Source organism: Micromesistius poutassou, assembly GCF_964030765.1.
Source record: "Micromesistius poutassou genome assembly, chromosome: 3".
Classification (NCBI taxonomy): Eukaryota; Metazoa; Chordata; class Actinopteri; order Gadiformes; family Gadidae; genus Micromesistius; species Micromesistius poutassou.
In genome coordinates this window covers 5,833,723-5,853,290 of record NC_140273.1, presented here as the reverse complement: position 1 = coordinate 5,853,290, position 19,568 = coordinate 5,833,723, and the positions used below count along the sequence as shown (strand labels likewise).

The window sequence follows — 19,568 nt, the reverse complement described above, 5'->3', positions numbered from 1 at the left end:
GATATAGATATTTACCCTTCAAATATTAAGCTGACACAGAATTAACTTGTGCACGCAAGTTGCTTGATACCACTTTGTCCTGATAAAGAATATCACTACAGGGCTGAGAAAATGTAATCCTCTACAGTATTAAGATTGGCTTTCACCATCCCACCAACAGCTTTTGTCAACAAAATATTAATTTTCTTCATCCAGCCCAGAGAGACAAACTTGAGGATCTATCATAACCCAGACATTACCTTTCTCATTGTCATTATAAATATATAAACTACATTAACTAGTTGGAGGACTTTTACTGTGGAATGGCCGGATGTGTTGACAGCAGAATGCAAGCAGAAGGCCAGGTTTGGCTTAGTCACCCCACAGCTCAGACCACGTTGAACAACCGGACAACACTGGGTGTGATAAGGACAGCTCAAGACACAACGTCTTCAAATAAAACTCTTATTTATTAAGCTGGCGCTGTACAGAGAGCTTACGTTTTACACAACCAAATGTTACTTTTCTGAGAACTGGGTGAAGTCAGGTATACTTGGCAGGAACCAGCCGGATCCACAAATTGAACATTTTTAAAATAACAAAACAATATGGCAGCTGGAATCAGAGGATTACAAATCTTAAATTAACCATTTTGCCCACAAACAAAAACATGTTTCATAAAGAGATTTTTTTCTATTGTGGTAGAAAACTCCCCAAAAGTTTACAAAAATATATTTACACTTTGTATAGCATGGTACAAAGAATGCCACAGGTGTGCGAAACAGTGTCGAAAATACAACCAGCATAGAAATGTCCTCTGTCTGTATTTACACTTTACTCCGGGAGACAACAGCGTTTCATAGAAAAAACTAAACAGAAACAAAAATGTTGGCATCACCTTAAAAGTCTCCAGTTACAACTCTCTGGGTGTCAAACCCACAGCAGACCCATGAGCTGCTTTTATACCATTACAAAAATACCCAGCGACTGCATTTCCATAGTGTTGTCCTGGCTGCTGACTCCCCTACCCCTCTGAGATTGTTCATGGACGACAGGAGACTTCAGATGGGATGAACAGACGGTCGTAAACACTGAGTATGGCTTGTAGAATAGTCCCCCGTCTGATCTGTGCCCGTCTGGGCACTGCACAGGAGGTCTGATCTCACGGCTCACAGTTCAGAGACAGGTGAGGGTGCAGTGAGCTAGTCGTGGCCCTTTTCTAATCGCCTCACCTTTTGTAGCCATCGTTTGATCTGAAATCTGTGATGTGGAGAACATCCGGGATGGAAGACGGATTCCACCAGAAACATGAGGGGTGAATGAACCTTCTCATGGGTCAGGCATGCAATAAATTGGAGCATATCTTCCATGTTCAACAGAAAACAGTGAAAGCCAAAACAAAGGAACGACAGTACAGCCATCCCTGGAGGACAGAGGTCTTTCAGGCCGAGCTTCCAAAGGATGGTTAATGGACATGCCAAAATGAAAGGACCAGAAACCTTTTCGTCTCTTTTGGACTACAGAGGACGTTCACACCACTGAAGGTCCATCAGCAGGTTGCTAGACAATTGATACAAATAACAAGAAAAACATTGTCACTTGAGGTCGCTTTATTTGAGTAATAAATACAAACTACACTGGCCATTATCCTTTAACCAATGCGGGCCGATGACGGACGATCCCCTGTTGAGATGTAGCAACCCGTGAATGCCTTGAGAAGGTTGAGGATAATGACACCAGCGTCTGCTGCACCCTCCCAGCTGAGGGATGCAGCAGAGACAAGGTTAGAAAATAGAAGTGAAGCGGTGCACAAAAGAAAAACCAAAGAAGAACCAAAGAAGAACTGACCGGGGCCGTAATGAATGACTCACTCCTTCGTTAAACCCTTTAGTTACACCAGTACCCCTTTTGACCAGCAATGCTGGCCGCTTTGGTGAGGTGAGGAATGGGATCACGGCATCCAAGTCACACATCGCCACGGTGACTCGGAGGAAAAGCCCTCCAAAGTAGCCGACCGGCGGACACTCATGGTAACCCCCCTAACGGAAGCCCGGGGCGCGGCGGCGGCTACTGTTCCGTCTTCTCCTGCGCCGTGCCTGTGACCAGCAGGAGGTTGCAGGCCATGAACTGGACGTTGAGCACGCTGCCGGTGGCCCCAGAGTACAGCCCCACCAGCTCCCCCGACGACCCGTCTGCGGGGGTCCCGGCGTGGACCGACGACCGCACCACGTCCCACACCCGCACCGAGTTGTCGGCGGCGGCGGACGCCAGCAGGCTGCTGTCGGGGCTGAAGGACAGGCTGGACACGCCGTCCGTGTGGCCGCGCAGGTCCTTCACCAGCCCGCCTGACGCCAGGTCCCACAGCTTGACCCGCTGGTCCTCGCCGGCCGACGCCAGGTACTTGCCGTCGGGGGAGAAGGCCAGCGCCAGCACGGGCCCACGGTGGCCTGTGAACAGCCTCACGGAGGCGCCCTGCTGCGTGCTCCACAGACGCACCGTCTTGTCGGTGGAGCCCGTGGCCAGGTAGTTGGAGTTGGGGTGGAACTTGACGCAGTCCACGTCGGCCAGGTGGCCGGCGTACAGCCGCAGGGGGTAGGTGCGGGAGAAGGTCCAGAGGCGCGCGGTGCGGTCCTGGGAGCCACTGGCGAAGTAGAGGCTGCAGGGGCTCACGTCGACGTCCCACACCGGGTAGGCGTGGCCGCGGTAGAGGGCGGTGTTGGTGAAGCTGCCCAGGTCCCAGTAGCGGATGGAGGTGTCCTCGGAGCAGGAGAGGAGACCCGAGGAGTCCGTCAGGAAGGCGGTGCGGAAGACCGGGCCGCTGTGTCCCCGCAGCGTCTGGATCTCGCTGCCGGAGCCCTCCTCTTCCTCCTCCTGGAAACAAAGATGAAGGAGGTGGAGACCATGAGGAGGTTGGTGACAGATAAGGAAAATGAGATGACGTAGGGTGAGGGAGGAGGAGATGAGTCAAGGAAGATGAGAAGATGTTGAGTGAGATTAAGGAGGAGGTGAAGGTGATGAGAGGTAAAGAACACGCTGTCACAACGGGGCTCTTGTGTGACGACAGCAGCTACGATGATCACTTCTGAAAGTCATGGGAATAGGGACTAAAACATAGGCACCAGTGTGACTACAGAGATATGAATAACTTGATAATTTAGGGAGGATTGCTGGTTCCTACTGAAACCAGAACATATGTAGGCAAATGTTGACTGTTTCCTGAGAATGGCTCTGACTGTATCTTAATGGTCCCCTCTGGTGGACATTCAGTTTTTTTCGAAACAGGACAAGTTGCAAGAGTCAAGCAGGACTTTAGATAGATTTATAACTTTGGACGCAGTAAAATTATACATGTAGTATAAACACCAGCCAACATAAACCAGAATCGGACTGCTAATACTATTTTCATTGTACGTGACAGGGCTCAGGTGCTATGTAGCCACTGAACCAAAAGCTTTCTAAATTTGAGCGGCTGCACAGCAGCCATCATGCCTACCAGACTGACACCAGCAGTCTCTAGCAGAGTTAGGGGAGATCCATCACCTGTGGTCCTGTAACCACACTTTAACACTGACCAGCCCTCAAGCCCCCCATAAACACCCTGCAAGCTACACATAAACACCCTGCTCCTACTGCAGTGCTACCCCATTGCCCCCCCGCCATTCGTCCGTCTCCACCCACCTCTTCTTCCAGCAGGTCACAGGCCAGGTGAATGTGGGACACATCCACCTGGTGGGGGCGTGCCTTCAGCTTGCGGGCGCGGAGGCTCCACAGCTTCACGGCCGAGCTGTCGAACCCGGCGGCCAGCAGACGGCTGTTGGCCGCCACCTCCGCCGTGTTCAGCAGCTGCTCCGTGTGGTGGAAGGCGTAGAAGCACACGGTGGTCAGCGACGGCGGGCCCTCCCGCACCTTCCGGATGCAGTCCTGCAGCACGCCCAGCGCCGCCTCATTCTGGGGGAGGACCCCCGCCGGGAGCTCCACCCCCTCGCCGCCGACGCCGCCCCCTTCCACCCCGTCCATCCCCGCCCAGGTGGGAGGCGACGTCAGGGCCGGATGGGGGCCGGACGCCGGTCCTCCGTTAGCGGCGGTGGCGACGCCGGCGGGGGCGATGGCTCCGCCGTAGAGCTGGTAGTCGGTGCGCTTGGCGGCCGTGACCTCCAGCTGCAGGTGGGTGCCCAGTGCCCTGCAGAGGGCGCCGTTGTCCTCGCTCTGCAGGTAGCGCAGCAGGTAGGCGTAGGCCGGCTCCGTCAGCCGCACCACGTACTTGTGCTGCAGGAAGGCGCTGAGCTTGGCGTTGGCGGCCGCGTCCTGTGGCGTCAGCACGTTGCGGAGCTGCTCCACCGTGGCCCGCTGCTCGCCGTCCCCCAGGAAGGCGCCGTGGAAGTGGCCGTAGAAGGCGTCCGCGGCCGCCTTGAGGCCACAGCGCACCATGTCCAGGTGCAGGTAGATGAAGAGCGGGTACAGCACCCCGCTCACCTCCCTCGCCCAGGGCACCTCCGTCTCTGGGGGGGGGGGACGACGACACACAATGAGGAGTCAGTCAACCAGGAAATTCAACTCAGTCAACTCACTCAACACATAACAAGTGTATTCTGATAAATGATGTAAACATGATGCACTGTTGGAACTGTCCACCAGGGAGGGTCCATTACAGGAGTGTGTGTGTGCACCTGTGAGAAACGTGCGAAGCTTGGAGAACTGGGTCTCATACTGCTGGGGGTCCGATTGGCATGGGGCAGCAGAGACAACGTTGGCACACCCCGACTCTGTCTGCACTGTTCAGCGGGGGAGGGAGAGAGGCAGGACACACACACACACACACACACACACACACACACACACACACACACACAGGGAGAGATGGAGGCATAGCTTCTTAAGAACGTAATACAAACCGTGGTGAAATAAACAATGGCTATGTATAATGTATGCAGTGCCATGTTGACGGTTCATTATAGCATTTCTCCAAACAAGACCCGAATGGGAAACCAAGCCAAGCAGTCGCCTTACCAGTCAGGTTGGCCGCCATCTCTTCTGGTGTCTGGAAGAGTTTGGCCCCTCTCATGGGACTTTCCGCGTCCACATACTGTCTCCTCTTGAGGTACTGGGCGACTGCATACTGGATCTGCTCAGTGCGTACCCTCTTCATGACCTGAGGAAGCAAAGGAACCGAAGCGACGTCTGACATCTGATGTGCAGACAAGTTACAAGTAAAGATACCTGATCGACGATAACTTTACATAAATAGTCTCACTTACACGACCGAACTACAAAATTGCTTTAAAAGGGTATTCGGTTATAGCGCACACATCATTCATTGAGGATGAAAGGATCCCTGAGCAGTCACAACTGATTTTCTAATAAAACGGACATATTTTGGTCAAATGAAAGTCTTGATCTCCCCCGCCCCCAGCTCTTGTCAGATAACAGCATCTACAGTAGTCAGAAGTGATGCTTGGGGGCACAGCTAACTGCTAGCAGTGGGACGGGCCTGGCCACTGTAAACTTTTAGCGGGATTAGCATCCTAACCCTGCTGTGCTACGGAACAAACCCCTGACTTACTGCATGTCGTGGCCTTCTTCGTGGTGGTGGGTAAGCCGACTACATGCAAGATGACCTGGCTCTCTGCAACCTGGTAATTAAACTACTTCGCTGCATGTCGTAGCGGTCCCGTCGAGGCTTTGCCAACCCATGTTCCACCCTCCATCAAGTAGCACCGAGCTAGCTCCTCTCATCCTCCTGGGCGGTCGTTCGTCGGTCCATTAGCCTGGCCTGGATCACTCTGGCGTCTCGCTGCATAGTGACAGGAGATTTTTTAAAACACATTTTAAATTATTCGAGTATTTATTTTAATCCTTATTAAATTGCGCACTTTACTAGATATTTCACACACTCACATTATTTTGTATTTATCTTTTTTTTGTAGTATCTGTACTAATATCTGGAATATTCTGATCTGATTAAACAGGGGTGCTACTGATATTATTTGAACAAATTGTTCCTGTTATATTACTATTAGAGAGACATTATTAGCTAATTTAAAAGATTTAAAAAACATTTTAATAAAATATGGGCGGTATTTTCCTTTGACTCGGGGATGACGTGAGATTCAAGCGACCCCAGTCCACAGTTTCTACCGCGCGTTGTTTGGGTATTTTCACTGAGGGGACACTGCCTTTTCTGTTGTACTGTTCTACTATTTCATGTAAACTAACTATTACCGGACCCTGCAAGTATGTTTAGCCCCCGTGCAACGCCCAGCTCGGGCCGAAGGCAGCCCTCCAGAGTGACCGGGAGAAAGAGTCTGTCTGGAACCCCGTCGGGACTCCTCTTCTCCCCACGCAGGACGTCTCTCGCCGCCAGGTGGGTGGACATTAATCCAGTGAAAAACTTTGAAAATAAAGCACGAATAGTCACATTCAACGACATGTTCATGCCATTGTTAACATTTAAGATATGAATTTGATACTGCCTCAACCAGGTCAACCCCTACGCGCGTAAACCACGCAAACGCTGAGTCGGTCCACTATGACGTCCAGACCTTCGGGTCGTCGCTGCCTGTCAAAGTGATGGAGGCTCTGACAATGGCAGAAGGTAACATATATAACAAATGTCTTATTATAACTGTATTAAGATGTATTTAGGTTTATTTAGAGAAGAATATAATAAGTGCTCTCTGTGCTTGTTGTCCTTTAAGCGGATGACATCATCTCCGTGAAGGTGGACGACAGCGGCTGGGCCTGGATGGTGTGTGGGGAGCTGCTCATCATCTGGAAGATCTGTCAGACAGTGGTGGCCAAGGTGCGATCTGTCGGTCTCTTTAAAGCTGCTTTTTTCTCTGCTTTTTTTTGGGTTGCAATAGGGGAACCAAAAGAATCACACAGTTATATGAACATATGAATGTGTTGAAGAGCCACAAACATGGATGCATGTAATCATTGTTATCATCACACCTTCCTATCAATAATGAGAATGTGTCCCTCTTCTGCGAACAGTAAAAATATCACCACAAAGAAGCCCTGTTGTAACCCCCACCCTTCCGGACTGTTCCACAGCTTTGTGTGTGTAAGGAGCTGCAGCTGGCCCCCAGCGAGTACGAATACACGGCCGACCTGGTGGCCATCAGCAGCCCGGGGCCCCTGGAGACGGCCCCGGTCCAGTCTATCTCGGTCCTGGCGGTGGCGGCTGAGGGCCGGGCCCGTTACTGGGCCAGCCTTGCCCACGAGGGTAACCACACAGAGGCAGAACTGGACCTGGGAGATCTCTGCAACTTTGTGGTCGCCGTGAGGGTAAGGTTCCCTGCTAAGAACGTTAGAGAAGATGGTATGGTTCAATATTTAGAACCTTTTAACAAGCGTGTTTCATTACTAGTTTAATGTTGTATTTCAACGTTGTGAATGGATAGAAATAGCGATCCACTCTGGAGCTGGGAAGTGTATTCTCTGACACTGAGCAGGTGGGGGTTAGACCTCCCCCCCATGAGGCTCACAGGTGAACACAGGCATCGGGGATCCACCCAGATCCTCTGGGCTGGCAGTCCTGCTCCCTCACCAACCCCACCCCCCCGTGTGTCTGTCCTGCAGGGCGGCAGCTTCGTGGTGTCCTCGTGCAGGAACCACCTGCTGAGGGTGAGCACGGACCCGTCCGGCCGGCTGGGGTCCCGGGCCCTGCAGCAGGGCCAGGGCGTGCTGTCTGGCATCGGGCGCCGCGTGTCCAGTCTGTTTGGGATGCTGGCCCCGCCCCCTAACGACACGGTGAGTGGCATGTGGCACGGTATTGTTTGACTTTGTTGCTAAGGGGTAACCAGACTATGTGGTCTGATTCCCGCGAGGGGCAAGGTAGACCTAACAAGTCAAACTGTTAAAAGTTCTCTCTTTCTCTGTCTCGCGCTCTGACTGTCTGTATGTGTGTAGCTCCACAGTGTGGTGTGGGCACGCGAGGCCAGCTCCCTCTACTCTCTCACCAGCTCCAAGGTGTGCAGGTGGGAGGTGGGGGAGAGCTCTGAGCAGCAGACCCTCAGCTGGGATGCCCGCTGTGCCCTCGACGAGAACATAGCTGACGCTATCTGGGTGAGGGTTCATGTTAATGTTTTTTATTATTTTTAAAATTGATATTCCTATTCATTTCTTGTTTGTCGATTTAATTGTGGATTCCTGACCTACTATAATATTACTATGACTCAAATCACACACACTGATCTCATGTCAACTTGTCTTTTCGTCCATTCAGGGATCAGAGAGCAACTATGAGGAAATGAAGGAAGGAGTGAACGTGTCCTACCTTGACATGAAGCTTAGCCCGTGAGTACACTTCTCTTTTCTGTCTGTCAGCCTCTCTGTCTGCTCTTCTCTCTGTTAACCTGCCTGTCTTTTAACCTGTCTGTCTGCCTTTCAGTCAGTCTGTCTTGTCTGTCTGTTTACCTGCCTGTCTGTCAGTCTGTGTGTCCATCTGTGTAATATTACCATTGTGTGTCGTAATAATTCATAAGCAATATAAAATATTATATAAAATTATATACAATATAAAATCATAACATGATCATGAGTCTAATTACATTACGTTACCTTGTAAGCAACACGTGCATGAAGCAGTACTCTCTTTTATTATCAATTATTATTATCAAATTATCAAAGAGTGTGACAACTCCGCTGGTACGGTTGCTTCTAGCCACTCTCCCCTCCCTCCTCTCCCAGGTCTGGCCTGGTGGTGCTGGCTGCAGCCTGGCACTCCCAGGACACCCCCTGCATTGCCTACTTCTGCCTGGTGACCCTGCAAGACGTTGGGGCCTCGGTCTCAGACCACGTCGTCGTGGAGGTCACCAAACACACCGCTCCTTTCCAGGTCTCCAGCCCCTCTTCTTCTACCCGTTTACATACACAGACCCTGTATATGTCATGCATACACACAGAGTCTGGATATAGGTCATATATATGTCATGATCTTCCTCTACTGGTTAAATATACAGCATTATGCTCTTCCAATATAAACTTGTATGTACTTGCGTACGGCAGGATAGTCTAGTGGTGGTCAGGGTGTTCCACTCCCAGCCCAAAGGTTCTTGGTTCGATCCCCAATTTCTGCAGCCTAACCTGTAGGTATCCCTGAGCAAGATGCCCCCTAACCCTTACCTCAACAACGCGTATTTGAATTCACTGCACGTCGCTTTCAATAAAAGCGTCTGAATAGCTTAATGACGTAAATGGTGATTTTAAATAGATCAATGTTAATGTATTGCCTGTAATTCCCCTCCCAGAGTGAGGAGGCACTGCGTACCACAAGGCTTGTGGTTCCCAACCCCGGTTCCACAGCCTTCCTCTACACTCAGGAGCTGGTGTTCGCCTGCTCCACGGGTACGGTCCGCGGGGGACCCCCCGACGAAAGGATATCCTTCAATGCCCCAGGTCAGAGGTCAAGCTATGATATCCCCACCCCCCTTTCACTGCCCTTGGAAGTCAAGGAGTAGAATCAATAATGTACATTGTACATGTATAACCGAACGATGTCTAATCTTTTTGATATCATTATAATCATATAAAAGAGTTAATCAAAACCGCCCTCCTCCACCTCCAGAAATGCCATTTTATTGGGTCTAATATTTAAAAGGTTTAGGTAAGTATATTAAAATCAGTAATGTAGAAAATTTGCAGTTATTTGATGAGCACTGTTTATGTAAAAAAAAAAAGTAGAAAAATTTGAGGTGGATAGTTACTTTATTATTACCCGAAGGAAAACACCACGTTTGCCACCATTTTTTTTTAAGCCACATAATTGTTGTCGCCGTTACCCTAGTAATAAAACAATAGTAACAAGTTGTTCATCTTCATTTGTAAAGGTCAACTCTCCCTCCTTCCCAAAACCCACATGTGTGCACTTGGCAGGCGACGGCGTGCGTGGAGGCGGTTGCTGTGGAAACCTGCCCATCTTCTTCTCCCAGACCAACGGGCTGGTGGCGGTGGTGGCGCGCCAGGCTGTCTCCATCCTGCCGGAGACCATGGAGGACTCGCTCTGCTCCTCACTGGCCGCTGCGCCTGAGGTCCCAGCTCCTTGACTACCCACTCTAGTCATTGTTTACTCTGAGGGTTTCACTCATGTTTTTCAGCCTTTATTATTATGATTTTAGGGGTAGTTTTCCACTTATATTGTGATGGTTACCATCAATGGTTATCTGCTTTTGTTTGTTAGATTTCCATCAAGGCGTCTTTCATATTTTGAGGGTTTCATCCAGCTTTTCATCATTTTATTTTGAAGGTATCACTCATGTTTTTTGCCTTTTATTGTGAAGGTGATGATGGAGACTCCCACCAGGACAGAGGCCGTAGCCCACGAGGATAAGACCAAGATGCTCAAAGATGCCTTTCTGCGGTTCTGCCGGTATGTTTACAGAGCGAGCATTTAAAGACAGAGAGAGCGTTTACAGACAGAGAGAGCGTTTACAGACAGAGCGAGCATTTACAGACAGAGCAAATTTTTACAGAAAGGGCGAGCGTTTACAGACAGACAGCGTTTACAGACAGAGCGCCTTTACAGACAGAGACAGCGTTTACCGACATAGAGCCTTTACAGACAGAGCAAGCCTTTACAGACAGAGCGAGCGTTTACAGACAGACAGAGCGAGCGTTTACAGCCAGAGAGAGCGTTTACGGCCAGAGAGAGCGTTTACGGCCAGAGTGAGCGTTTACGGCCAGAGTGAGTGTTTACAGACATTGAGCATTTTGTTCTGAAACAAAATAATTTTAAGTAAATACCAACCATGTAGCCATTCAAAAAAAAGACTAACCTTGCTTTTCTTCCTAAACGACTGCACGTCTGCTCAAAGAGTGTGCTATATTTAAACGCAGAAGATGGTTTCAAGTAATTGAGACGTGATGGATAATATGACGCCATAAGACATGACCTATGATTTGAAATCCATATGCTAGCTGTGTATATGTTGAAGCTAACTGCTTGGCTCCGCCCCCTCCCAGGAGCGACCTGATTGGCTCTCAGGTGCTGGTGGACGAGCTGTTCCCTGCTGAGGGGGCAGGGGAGGGGGAGGAGGGGGCGGAGCTAGACGAGGTTGTGACCCGCATCGATCTGGACCTGGTGGACGACTACCCGGCCTCTGACCCGCGCTGGGCCGAGTCCGTTCCAGAAGGTTCCTACAGCACTCATGATTGGTCCTCCCATCTGTTTCTATTGGTCTATTGGTTGATATAATTCTATTGGTCTTTTAACAGTTTACATTGGTGTCGAGTCCTTCTATTGTTTCTATTGAATTATGCTGTTCAGCTCTTGGATTCTACTTGATTATTTTTATTTTTATCAGTCTGCTCTTAGTTTCTATTGGTCTTCCATTTGCTTTATATTGATCTCTATTCCTTCTATTGGTTTCTTTTGGATTGTCATGGTATCAAATGGTCTGATATTTTGTTTCTATTTTTCTCTGTTGGACTCTATTTGTTTATATTTGATTATTTGGGTCGCTTCTGGTTCCAGTTTGTTTCAATAGATTTATTGTCCTTTTAGTAATTCAAGTTGTGGAGCAGGAGTAGACTTTTAATGTGAGCTAGATTTCGGTTTGTTTTCCCGGCTAAAGGTCTGTCTGTCTCTCTGACTGTCTGTCTGTGTTCTGATTGGTCCAGAGAGTGGGGGCTTCCCTCTCACCTCCCTCATCATCCTCCACCAGCTTGAGGACAAGATGAAGGCTCACGTCTGCTTCATGGACTTCCTGCTGCAGGTAACACACATGCATGCACGCACGCGCACCCACACACACACACACAGGGACATGATCACACACAGGGACATATAGTACACACACGCACGCACGCACGCACGCACGCACACACACACACACACAGGGACATGTACACAGGGACATGTACGCACACACACACACACACACACATTCTCCAAATGGCACCGTTAAGCCTTTTCTGGCATGTTTTTGCTCATCTGAACAGCTCTCTATAAAGCAGGTCTAGTGTGATCAGGGGCTCATGTGATGGCATCCTCCCTCCACCAGGTGGGGCTGCTGCAGCGGCTGGGCCAGGTGACGGTGCGCGGCGGCGCTATGGCCACGCGCCTCCTGCTGAGTGAGCACGCCGAGAAGCTGCAGGCGGCCATGGTGCTGAAGACCCAGCACGGCAAGCACGGGGAGCTGGTCAACGCCGCCGTCACCGGGGCTCTGCGCAAGAACGGTGCGGCTGTCCCGCCCAGCCTGACGCCCGCAGACGTCTTCTTCAGAGAGGTAACTGTATATGTGTTGTGTTATATAATGTATATTATAGGTTATAATGTATGGGATATATCTCCAGGTGTCTCCGATCTCCCTGATTTGTGTATATATGTATATATTTGAGTGTATATATGTTATATAATGTATATGGTCTATAATGTTTATATTGTATCTCCAGGTGTCTCAGATCTCCCTGGTGTTTGAGTGTCTGCTGGAGGAGGAGGAGCGGCAGCTGAAGGAGAACCCTGTGGACTCAGTGCAGTGGGCCGAGACCGTGTTGACCGTCAACAGCATCGTCAAGGTAAACAACCAAAACATCCTCAAGGTAAACCACAACATCATCAAGCTAAATGATACCATCTTGAAGGTATACAATAAGACCAACATCAAGGTAAACAATGATGGCAACATAAACATTTACATCAATGTAAACAATAATGGTATCATAAACAATAACAACATCAAGGTAAACGATAACATCATCAAGGATAACAATAACAACACCATCAAGTCAAACAATGACAACATCAAGGTCAACAATTACAAAATCATCAAGGTAAACAACAACATTATCCATGTTAAACAACACATCAGGGTAAACGATAGCATGAGATCAAGGTAAATGATAACATCAAGGTAATCAAAATCACGGCAAACAAACAACCTCACAGTTGACTAACAAATACAGCATCATGATCACTGTGAATTACATCTTCAACCTTAACAAAGACCACAACAACATTGTGATAAACAACATCTTGGTACAGTAAACATGCTGCAACATAAACAAACACTCACAATAAATGTCATCAGATGTCATCAAATGTCATCACCCTGTCATCAGGGAACCATGGGTTAGTGCGGTGTGATATAGGCATTATCTTTTGTGTGTCTGTGCAGGACATGCTGCAGGCAGCAGGACAGTATAGGGAGACCAAGGCGTCCATGTACAGAGTGTCTGATGTGGACTCAGAACCAGAGTACATCCCCTGGACTGGTAACTACCCCACTCCCTCCCCACACACACACCTAGTGTTCATGGACCAATGGAGCTCCAACCAATCAATGTTCTTTACATCATACATCATAGCAGAGCTGGGACACCTTACTAAAGTCTTCTGCTCCTCTTCTGTTCTCTCTCTCCCCCCCCCCCCCCCAGCGTCGGGTGGGGTGCGTGAGGTCATCACGCGGCAGCACGAGGTGGTCCTGCGCTCAGTGTACCCCCAGGCGGACTCTGAGCTGCGGGGGGCGCTGTGTGAGCAGCTGGTGGGCCTGCTGGACCTCTACCTGGGGGGCTACGTGGCCCAGCTTGCCTCGCTGCAGCTGAGGACCGGAGGGAGGCCCGCCGCCGCCCAGCAGGAGCGCTACAGCGCCCTGGAGCTGGAGTATGGCCAGCGGCGCTCGGAGCTCATCGCCCCGCTCCGTGAGTCTGGCTGCTGGGCAGCGTCGGTTCTAAAGGGTTGGGTCTAGAGTGATTGTTCTAAAGGGTTGGGTCTAGAGTCATGGTTCTAAATGGTAGGGTCTAGAGTCATGGTTCTAAAGGGTTGGGTCTCTAGAGTCATGGTTCTAAAGGGTTGGGTCTAGAGGGATGGTTCTAAAGGGTTGGGTCTAGAGGGATGGTTCTAAAGGGTTTGGTAAAGAGTGATGGTTCTAAAGGGTAGGGTCTAATGCATTGGGTCTATAGTGTTGGGTCAAGAGTCTTGGGTCTAATGTGTTGGTTATAATGTTGCCTCTTAAGTGTTGGTTCCAGAGTGTTGGTTCTAAAGAGTCAGTTCTAAAGGGTTCTGCTGCTCTGCTGTGTTCTAGTGGAGCTAGGTCAGTACCAGTGGGTGGCTGCTCTGTCTGAGAAGTTCTGTGACTTTGACATGCTGGTCCAGATGTGCGAGCAGACGGACAACCAGAGCCGCCTGCAACACTACATGACCAAGTTCTCCGACCAGGTAAACACACATTTGTCACCGTTGAAGAGAACCCAGACTTATCCAATCAGCATTGAGGATGTGTTACCCCCCTGCGAGACTGGGCACACAAGCGTGGCGTAGCCTTGCGTCGAGACATAAGGAAATGCTCCCATTCTGATCAATGAGAGCTGATACACTGAGCCCGTCAGCCATGCAGCTAAATGCTAAAATATAAATTAAGTCTATTTCTACACGTGTCGACGTGTCCCTTTATGAATAAACGGGGTGTTATCAAAGAAAGTACTTATGTTTTTACGTCAATTAATTCAACCATTTATAGATTAGTAGTTGCATATTGCCCTCTTGTCAAATTTGTTAACAAAAATCCTTCCTGCATACAATTACGTTGTAGTCCAGCTACACCATAGGGTGTCGGTGCATCATGATTCACCATCCATCATGTGGCACTCCGATATCACAAAATTGAATAATAAGTTCTATAGGCTCCACATGTAACTGCAACCCTGTGTCCGTCCACAGACTGCACCTCTTGTTTATGTCGCATCTTCTCTTAAGAACAAAGCTCAACCCCAAGCGTGCGTGTGCGTGTGTGTGTGTCTGTGTGCAGAACTTTGCAGACTTTGTGTTCCGCTGGTACATGGAGAAGGGGAAGCGGGGCAAGCTGCTGTCCCAGCCCAGCGCCCATCACCCCCAGCTGGCCAGCTTCCTGCAGTCCCACCAGCACCTCAGCTGGCTGCACCACATCCACGTCCATGACTACCAGAGTGTAGGTCACTCACTCACTCACTGCAACACATCCACGTCTACGACGAACCGAGTGTAGGTCACTCACTCACTCACTCACTGCACCACATCCACGTCCAAGACTACCAGAGTGTAGGACACAGGCACAAACCTCGAGAAACGCATTTCCAGAAGCTTCCTATTTATACTTCGATATTGACATGTTACTACTGATTACTGTTCTATAGTTACCATTCCTACTTGGTGGGTATAGCAATGTCCATCCATGCCGTCCATCCACACTCCACCTGGTGGCTTTACTGGGCTCCTCCTACCCCATTACACAGGACAAAGATATATAAACCAGTTTATTGCGTAGTTTGGTGTGAAATGATTCACAGAGCAGGTGTTCCAAGCTTTCTTATCCGAGTTGTCTGGTGATGGCTGGTTACACTTGTGTGTGTAGGATTGGTCAATGCACCACAGATGTGTAGCCCCAAAGTCCAATCAGTCTGACTCGGGCCAGGTTAGGCTGCTTAAACCAGCCATCACCCATGCACAACCCACAGTCCCTCTAAAAGCCCTCCTCCCGGCCAGGGGGCTGGGCTTCAGTGTGTCCTGCATCCCTATTGGCCAACACTAGACGGCTATAGCTGAGCCTGAGCGTTGGTTGGCTGGGAGTCACCCTAGCTCCTCCTTCTCATGTCCCCAGGCCCACGAGACGCTGAGCAGCCAGGCTAACGGAGAGACGCGCTACTTCTCCAAGAAGAAGACACTGCTGGCCCTCAGCAAGCTGACCGCCCTGGCCTCGGACATGGAGAAGACCCAGCTCAGCAGGCACCTGGAAGGTAGACACACACACACACACACACACACACACACACACACACACACACACACACACACACACACACACACACACACACACACACACACACACACACACACACACACACACACACACCTAGATGAGGAGCTAGATGACATCATACATAACATAATTGATCATTGTTGTCTGCAGCATTTTTTTCCCTTTAAAGGACAATTCCTATATTTTGAACTTTGAGCCCCCTTTCTGGTTTGTCTAGGATGAAATGGAAATTTAGACTATTGGTCCTATCTCGGGAATTTGGCTAATTTAGAATCGCCCCTGCCTGCTTCAGAATGTCTGGCTACGTGCATTCACTCAGTTCTAGCCCTACTGTTGAGACAGAGCACCGAGCGAAAAGACTACAACCAAACGTAAACAGCCCTCCTCTCCGTTTCTGGTCAAAGAGCAATGAGTCTTCCAACAGAAATCAATGGAATTTACAAAATGCGATAAATGTGCAATAAAACGCGACTGTATTTCGCTACAGTACTTGATTTGGAACAAATCAACGAACACCACTAACCACTCGGTGAGTTGCACATTTCTGAAAACTAACGTTTAGGGTTGTTTTAAGGACAGGTTTGTGAATGCCCGTAGCCAGACATTCTGAAGCAGGCAGGGGCGATTCTAAATCAGCTAAATACCCGAGACAGGACCAATAGTAAAAATTTTGGTGTCAACCACTCTATTTCATCCTAGACAAACCAGAAAGGGGGCTCAATGTGCTAAATACCGGAATTATCCTTTAAGCCTTCACTCTAGCTTCAATAACGTGTGTGTGTGTGTGTGTGTGTGTGTAGACATCGTGGAGCAGGAGCGCTTCCTCCTCCACCAGGAGACGCTTCCCGAGCAGCTGCTGGAGGACAAAAATCTGGACCGCCACACCATGCCCCTCCTGACCCCCCACGGCCTCATTACTGTAGGCATGCACACACAGTACCATGGGTAGTATCACACAGTATCTCACTGTCTCTTGCTCTCTCGTCACTGTCTCTGTCTTTGTTTCTCCCTTTCTCCCGGTCTCCCTCATTCTCCCTCCCCTCGCTCCCCCCTCCACAGTTGTACATCGGTGAGGACAACAGGAGTTCCAACGAGGACGACTTCAAGAAGGCCCTGGACCTGCTGGAGTACATCAACGAGGTAGCTGGCACTGGATTGGTTTGACGGGAGGGACGGGGCAGTAAGGTCTGCAGGGATTGGCTGAAGGACGTGTGTTTGTTTCCATGGCAGGAGGAAGCGGTCGACACGGAAACCCTCAAACGAGAGATCTTCGCCCGGGCGCTGAAGAAAGACGAGTAAGGAGCCCGTGGTGATGTTCTGGTTCTCTGGAGAACCTGTGCTGGGAGACACAATGTTCTGGCCTGAATCGCCAGTCACCCAGCATGGAGGATCAGAGAGAACATTATTTTCTCTACAAACGGTTCAGGCCCGTCCCAATGGCTCAATACTCAATGGGTCGTGGGTTAGTGCAGGACAACTTCAGATATTATAATTATAACTTTAAACAACCATACACAGTGGACCAACGCTGGATCATTTAATGATCTTGAGTTGACTTGACTTGGCATATCTGAGTGTGGTAACTGTGACGATGTCATTGTTCCCCACCAATCACGCTCCTCCTTCCATTGTCTCCATGGCGACGCCGCGTAGCTGGTGTTCCTGGGAGGGCAGCGATGACCCGCTGGAGCCAGCCCGGGACAGCGTGTTCGTGAAGATCATCCTCAAACTCATCCAGGAAGGTCTGAATCTCTAGTATGCCTTTCACACATGACCTCCGGATGAGCTCCGGAGATGATCCGGAGAACGAACAGATTCACACATACTGGAGATACTCTGTATACCTTAGGCGAGGGGTTGGCGTGTGGTGCCTGGGTAGAGCGTGTAGGAGGCAGGACGTGATGCAACAAGGATGCAGCGGAAGTCAACGGTTTTCTTTCGAATCATGGTCATCAACAACCGGGTCTCTTGCCCTTCTCTTGGCCTTCCTTGTAGTCCTATAGGCAATGAATGGCCTAAAGGACTACAGATGGGCCACGTGGTTTAACCATACAGAAGAACCGCTTGGTCGGTGCTGTGGAACATTCTGAACATTTGATGTTCAGACTAGGGTTAGGGTTTGAGTTGTGGGTCTTCTAGTGCTGCTCATGTATGTTCTGGTTGGAGGTTTGGCTACTCATGGTGGTGCTGAATGTAAAAAAAGGACATTGAGGAGTAATATACTGTCTGCACTGCTTTATAAGGAGTAAAGGAGTCATGTGCTGTCTGCACTGCTCTATAAAGGAGTCATGTGTTGTCTGCACTGCGCTGTAAGGAGTCATGTGCTGTCTGTACTGCGCTGTAAGGAGTCATGTGCTGTCTGCACTGCTCTATAAAGGAGTCATGTGCTGTCTGCACTGCTCTATAAAGGAGTCGTGTGCTGTCTGTACTGCTCTATAAGGAGTAAATGAGCCATGCACTGTCTGTACTGCTCTATACGGAGTCATGTGCTGTCTGTACTGCGCTGTAAGGAGTCATGTGCTGTCTGCTGCTCTTTGAGTGAGAGAGAGAGTTGAGGAGTAATGTAGTGTGTGTCTGTGCTCTGTGAAGAGTAGAGTAGTAATTCTGTGTCTCCCCCCCCCCCCCAGGTGTCTCCCTGCAGGCCTACCTCCCTGATGTGAAGGAGCTGCTGGACTCTGAGCAGCTGGCGGCCTTCAACTCCAAACCCTACTTTGAGTACGTCCTGCGGGTCAACTATGAACATTACCTCCAGTCACAGATCTGACTCACACACTGCTCTCAATCGGACCATGTTCAGTTTTTGTTTGTTTCCCCATTTGTCTTTCTAAATAAATGTTATTTTTCTCTACCTTGTTTTGAATCTTTTGGTTTTTCTGAACTTCACCAAACACAAAGTGTGTGTGTGTGTGTTTGTGTGCCGTTTGCGTGCGGGCGTGCTTAAATTATCGCCAGAATATAATCCCTTCAAATTGCACGCTAATTTAGGTTTGGGAACGCGACACCTCAGGTTTATGGACTCGAGTTATTAAAAGTGCTTATGAGGAGTGACACGCCGTGGTGTGTCGTCCCTCTGTCCATCTCACGCTGTCTTGAGTCGGTCACGTGACGTCAGAGCAGTTGAATAAACACATCAACAACCCTCGCCTAGCAGCGTCTCCCCGCCTCCCTCCGACGGCTGTTCGCGGGAATTCTAACGTCCCCGCGGCCGGCTGCAGCTGCTGATCAACTGTTCAGACCACGCCCACTTCCGCTAGTCCCCGCGTTTGAACTCGAGGCGACAGACTGCATAGATAATACCTATACTACAGGCAGAGAATACATAGAGTAACCTATGCTTCTACAACTAGATAATACATAGACTAACCTATACTACACATAGAGAATACATAGGCTTAATTATACGTTACCTAGAAAATAAATAGACTTACGTATACTTCTACATATAGAGAATACAAAGACGTACCTACTGTATACTACACCAAGATAATACATAGACTAACCTATGCTTCTACAACTAGATAATACATAGACTAACCTATACTACACCTAGAGAATACAAAGACTTACCTATCTACACCTAGAGAATACATAGATGTACTTATTTATTTTTTTATTCTTTTTCGAAAACTATCAAGAAATCCGTTCCTTTCAGTCAAGATGAGAAGCATAATTCAATTCAAAGGCAAACCCATATGTCTAGTTTGCTTAGAAACAATATCAGTCATGAAAGATTTCAACTTAAGTCGCCACTACAACCTACTACAACTGCACTGAATATAATGCTAGTTGTTACACTTAAAGTTGGGCCACTGTTTTTCAGTTTTGTGCCATGATTGAATGATGATGTATGTGAGCCCT

The 19,568-nt window shown here is 49.2% G+C and overlaps 2 protein-coding genes across 3 annotated transcripts; one reads left to right on the top strand and one right to left on the bottom strand.

Moving 5' to 3' along the window:
* Positions 1 to 465: 465 nt before the first annotated feature.
* On the bottom strand, positions 466 to 5,692 carry taf5l (TAF5-like RNA polymerase II, p300/CBP-associated factor (PCAF)-associated factor). 2 transcript variants are annotated; one of them, XM_084465708.1, is made up of 5 exons: positions 5,540 to 5,692; positions 4,987 to 5,164; positions 4,647 to 4,751; positions 3,658 to 4,478; positions 466 to 2,850 (listed from the first exon to the last, which is right to left on the bottom strand). In XM_084465708.1, exons 2-5 carry the CDS (start codon positions 5,162 to 5,164, stop codon positions 2,047 to 2,049), a joined length of 1,908 nt encoding a protein of 635 aa, XP_084321834.1. In that variant the 5' UTR covers positions 5,540 to 5,692; the 3' UTR covers positions 466 to 2,046. The 2 variants fall into 2 exon arrangements, with proteins under 2 accessions (XP_084321834.1, XP_084321835.1); XM_084465709.1 differs by having other exon boundaries at positions 4,987 to 5,128.
* Positions 5,693 to 6,114: 422 nt separating this feature from the next.
* nup133 (nucleoporin 133) lies at positions 6,115 to 18,550 on the top strand. The gene is made up of 25 exons (XM_084466187.1): positions 6,115 to 6,340; positions 6,459 to 6,571; positions 6,675 to 6,778; positions 7,033 to 7,266; positions 7,561 to 7,731; positions 7,891 to 8,046; positions 8,207 to 8,277; positions 8,671 to 8,818; positions 9,231 to 9,378; positions 9,856 to 10,010; positions 10,260 to 10,348; positions 10,942 to 11,111; positions 11,599 to 11,693; positions 11,982 to 12,206; positions 12,373 to 12,495; positions 13,095 to 13,191; positions 13,354 to 13,617; positions 14,001 to 14,134; positions 14,724 to 14,882; positions 15,552 to 15,687; positions 16,511 to 16,629; positions 16,770 to 16,850; positions 16,941 to 17,005; positions 17,364 to 17,452; positions 18,338 to 18,550. Exons 1-25 carry the CDS (start codon positions 6,213 to 6,215, stop codon positions 18,472 to 18,474), a joined length of 3,411 nt encoding a protein of 1,136 aa, XP_084322313.1. The 5' UTR covers positions 6,115 to 6,212; the 3' UTR covers positions 18,475 to 18,550.
* Positions 18,551 to 19,568: the final 1,018 nt, after the last annotated feature.

Excerpts from the sequence above, each read along its gene's own strand:
- taf5l (XM_084465708.1), bottom strand. The coding sequence starts at position 5,164 with ATGTCAGACGTCGCTTCGGTTCCTTTGCTTCCTCAGGTCATGAAGAGG. Across the intron at positions 4,479-4,646 it reads GCTTCGCACGTTTCTCACAG|AGACGGAGGTGCCCTGGGCG; the intron begins GTGCACACACAC and ends CCCCCCCCCCAG. Across the intron at positions 2,851-3,657 it reads GTGACCTGCTGGAAGAAGAG|GAGGAGGAAGAGGAGGGCTC; the intron begins GTGGGTGGAGAC and ends CTTTGTTTCCAG.
- nup133 (XM_084466187.1), top strand. The coding sequence starts at position 6,213 with ATGTTTAGCCCCCGTGCAACGCCCAGCTCGGGCCGAAGGCAGCCCTCC. Across the intron at positions 15,688-16,510 it reads GCTCAGCAGGCACCTGGAAG|ACATCGTGGAGCAGGAGCGC; the intron begins GTAGACACACAC and ends GTGTGTGTGTAG. Across the intron at positions 17,006-17,363 it reads CGGGCGCTGAAGAAAGACGA|CTGGTGTTCCTGGGAGGGCA; the intron begins GTAAGGAGCCCG and ends GACGCCGCGTAG.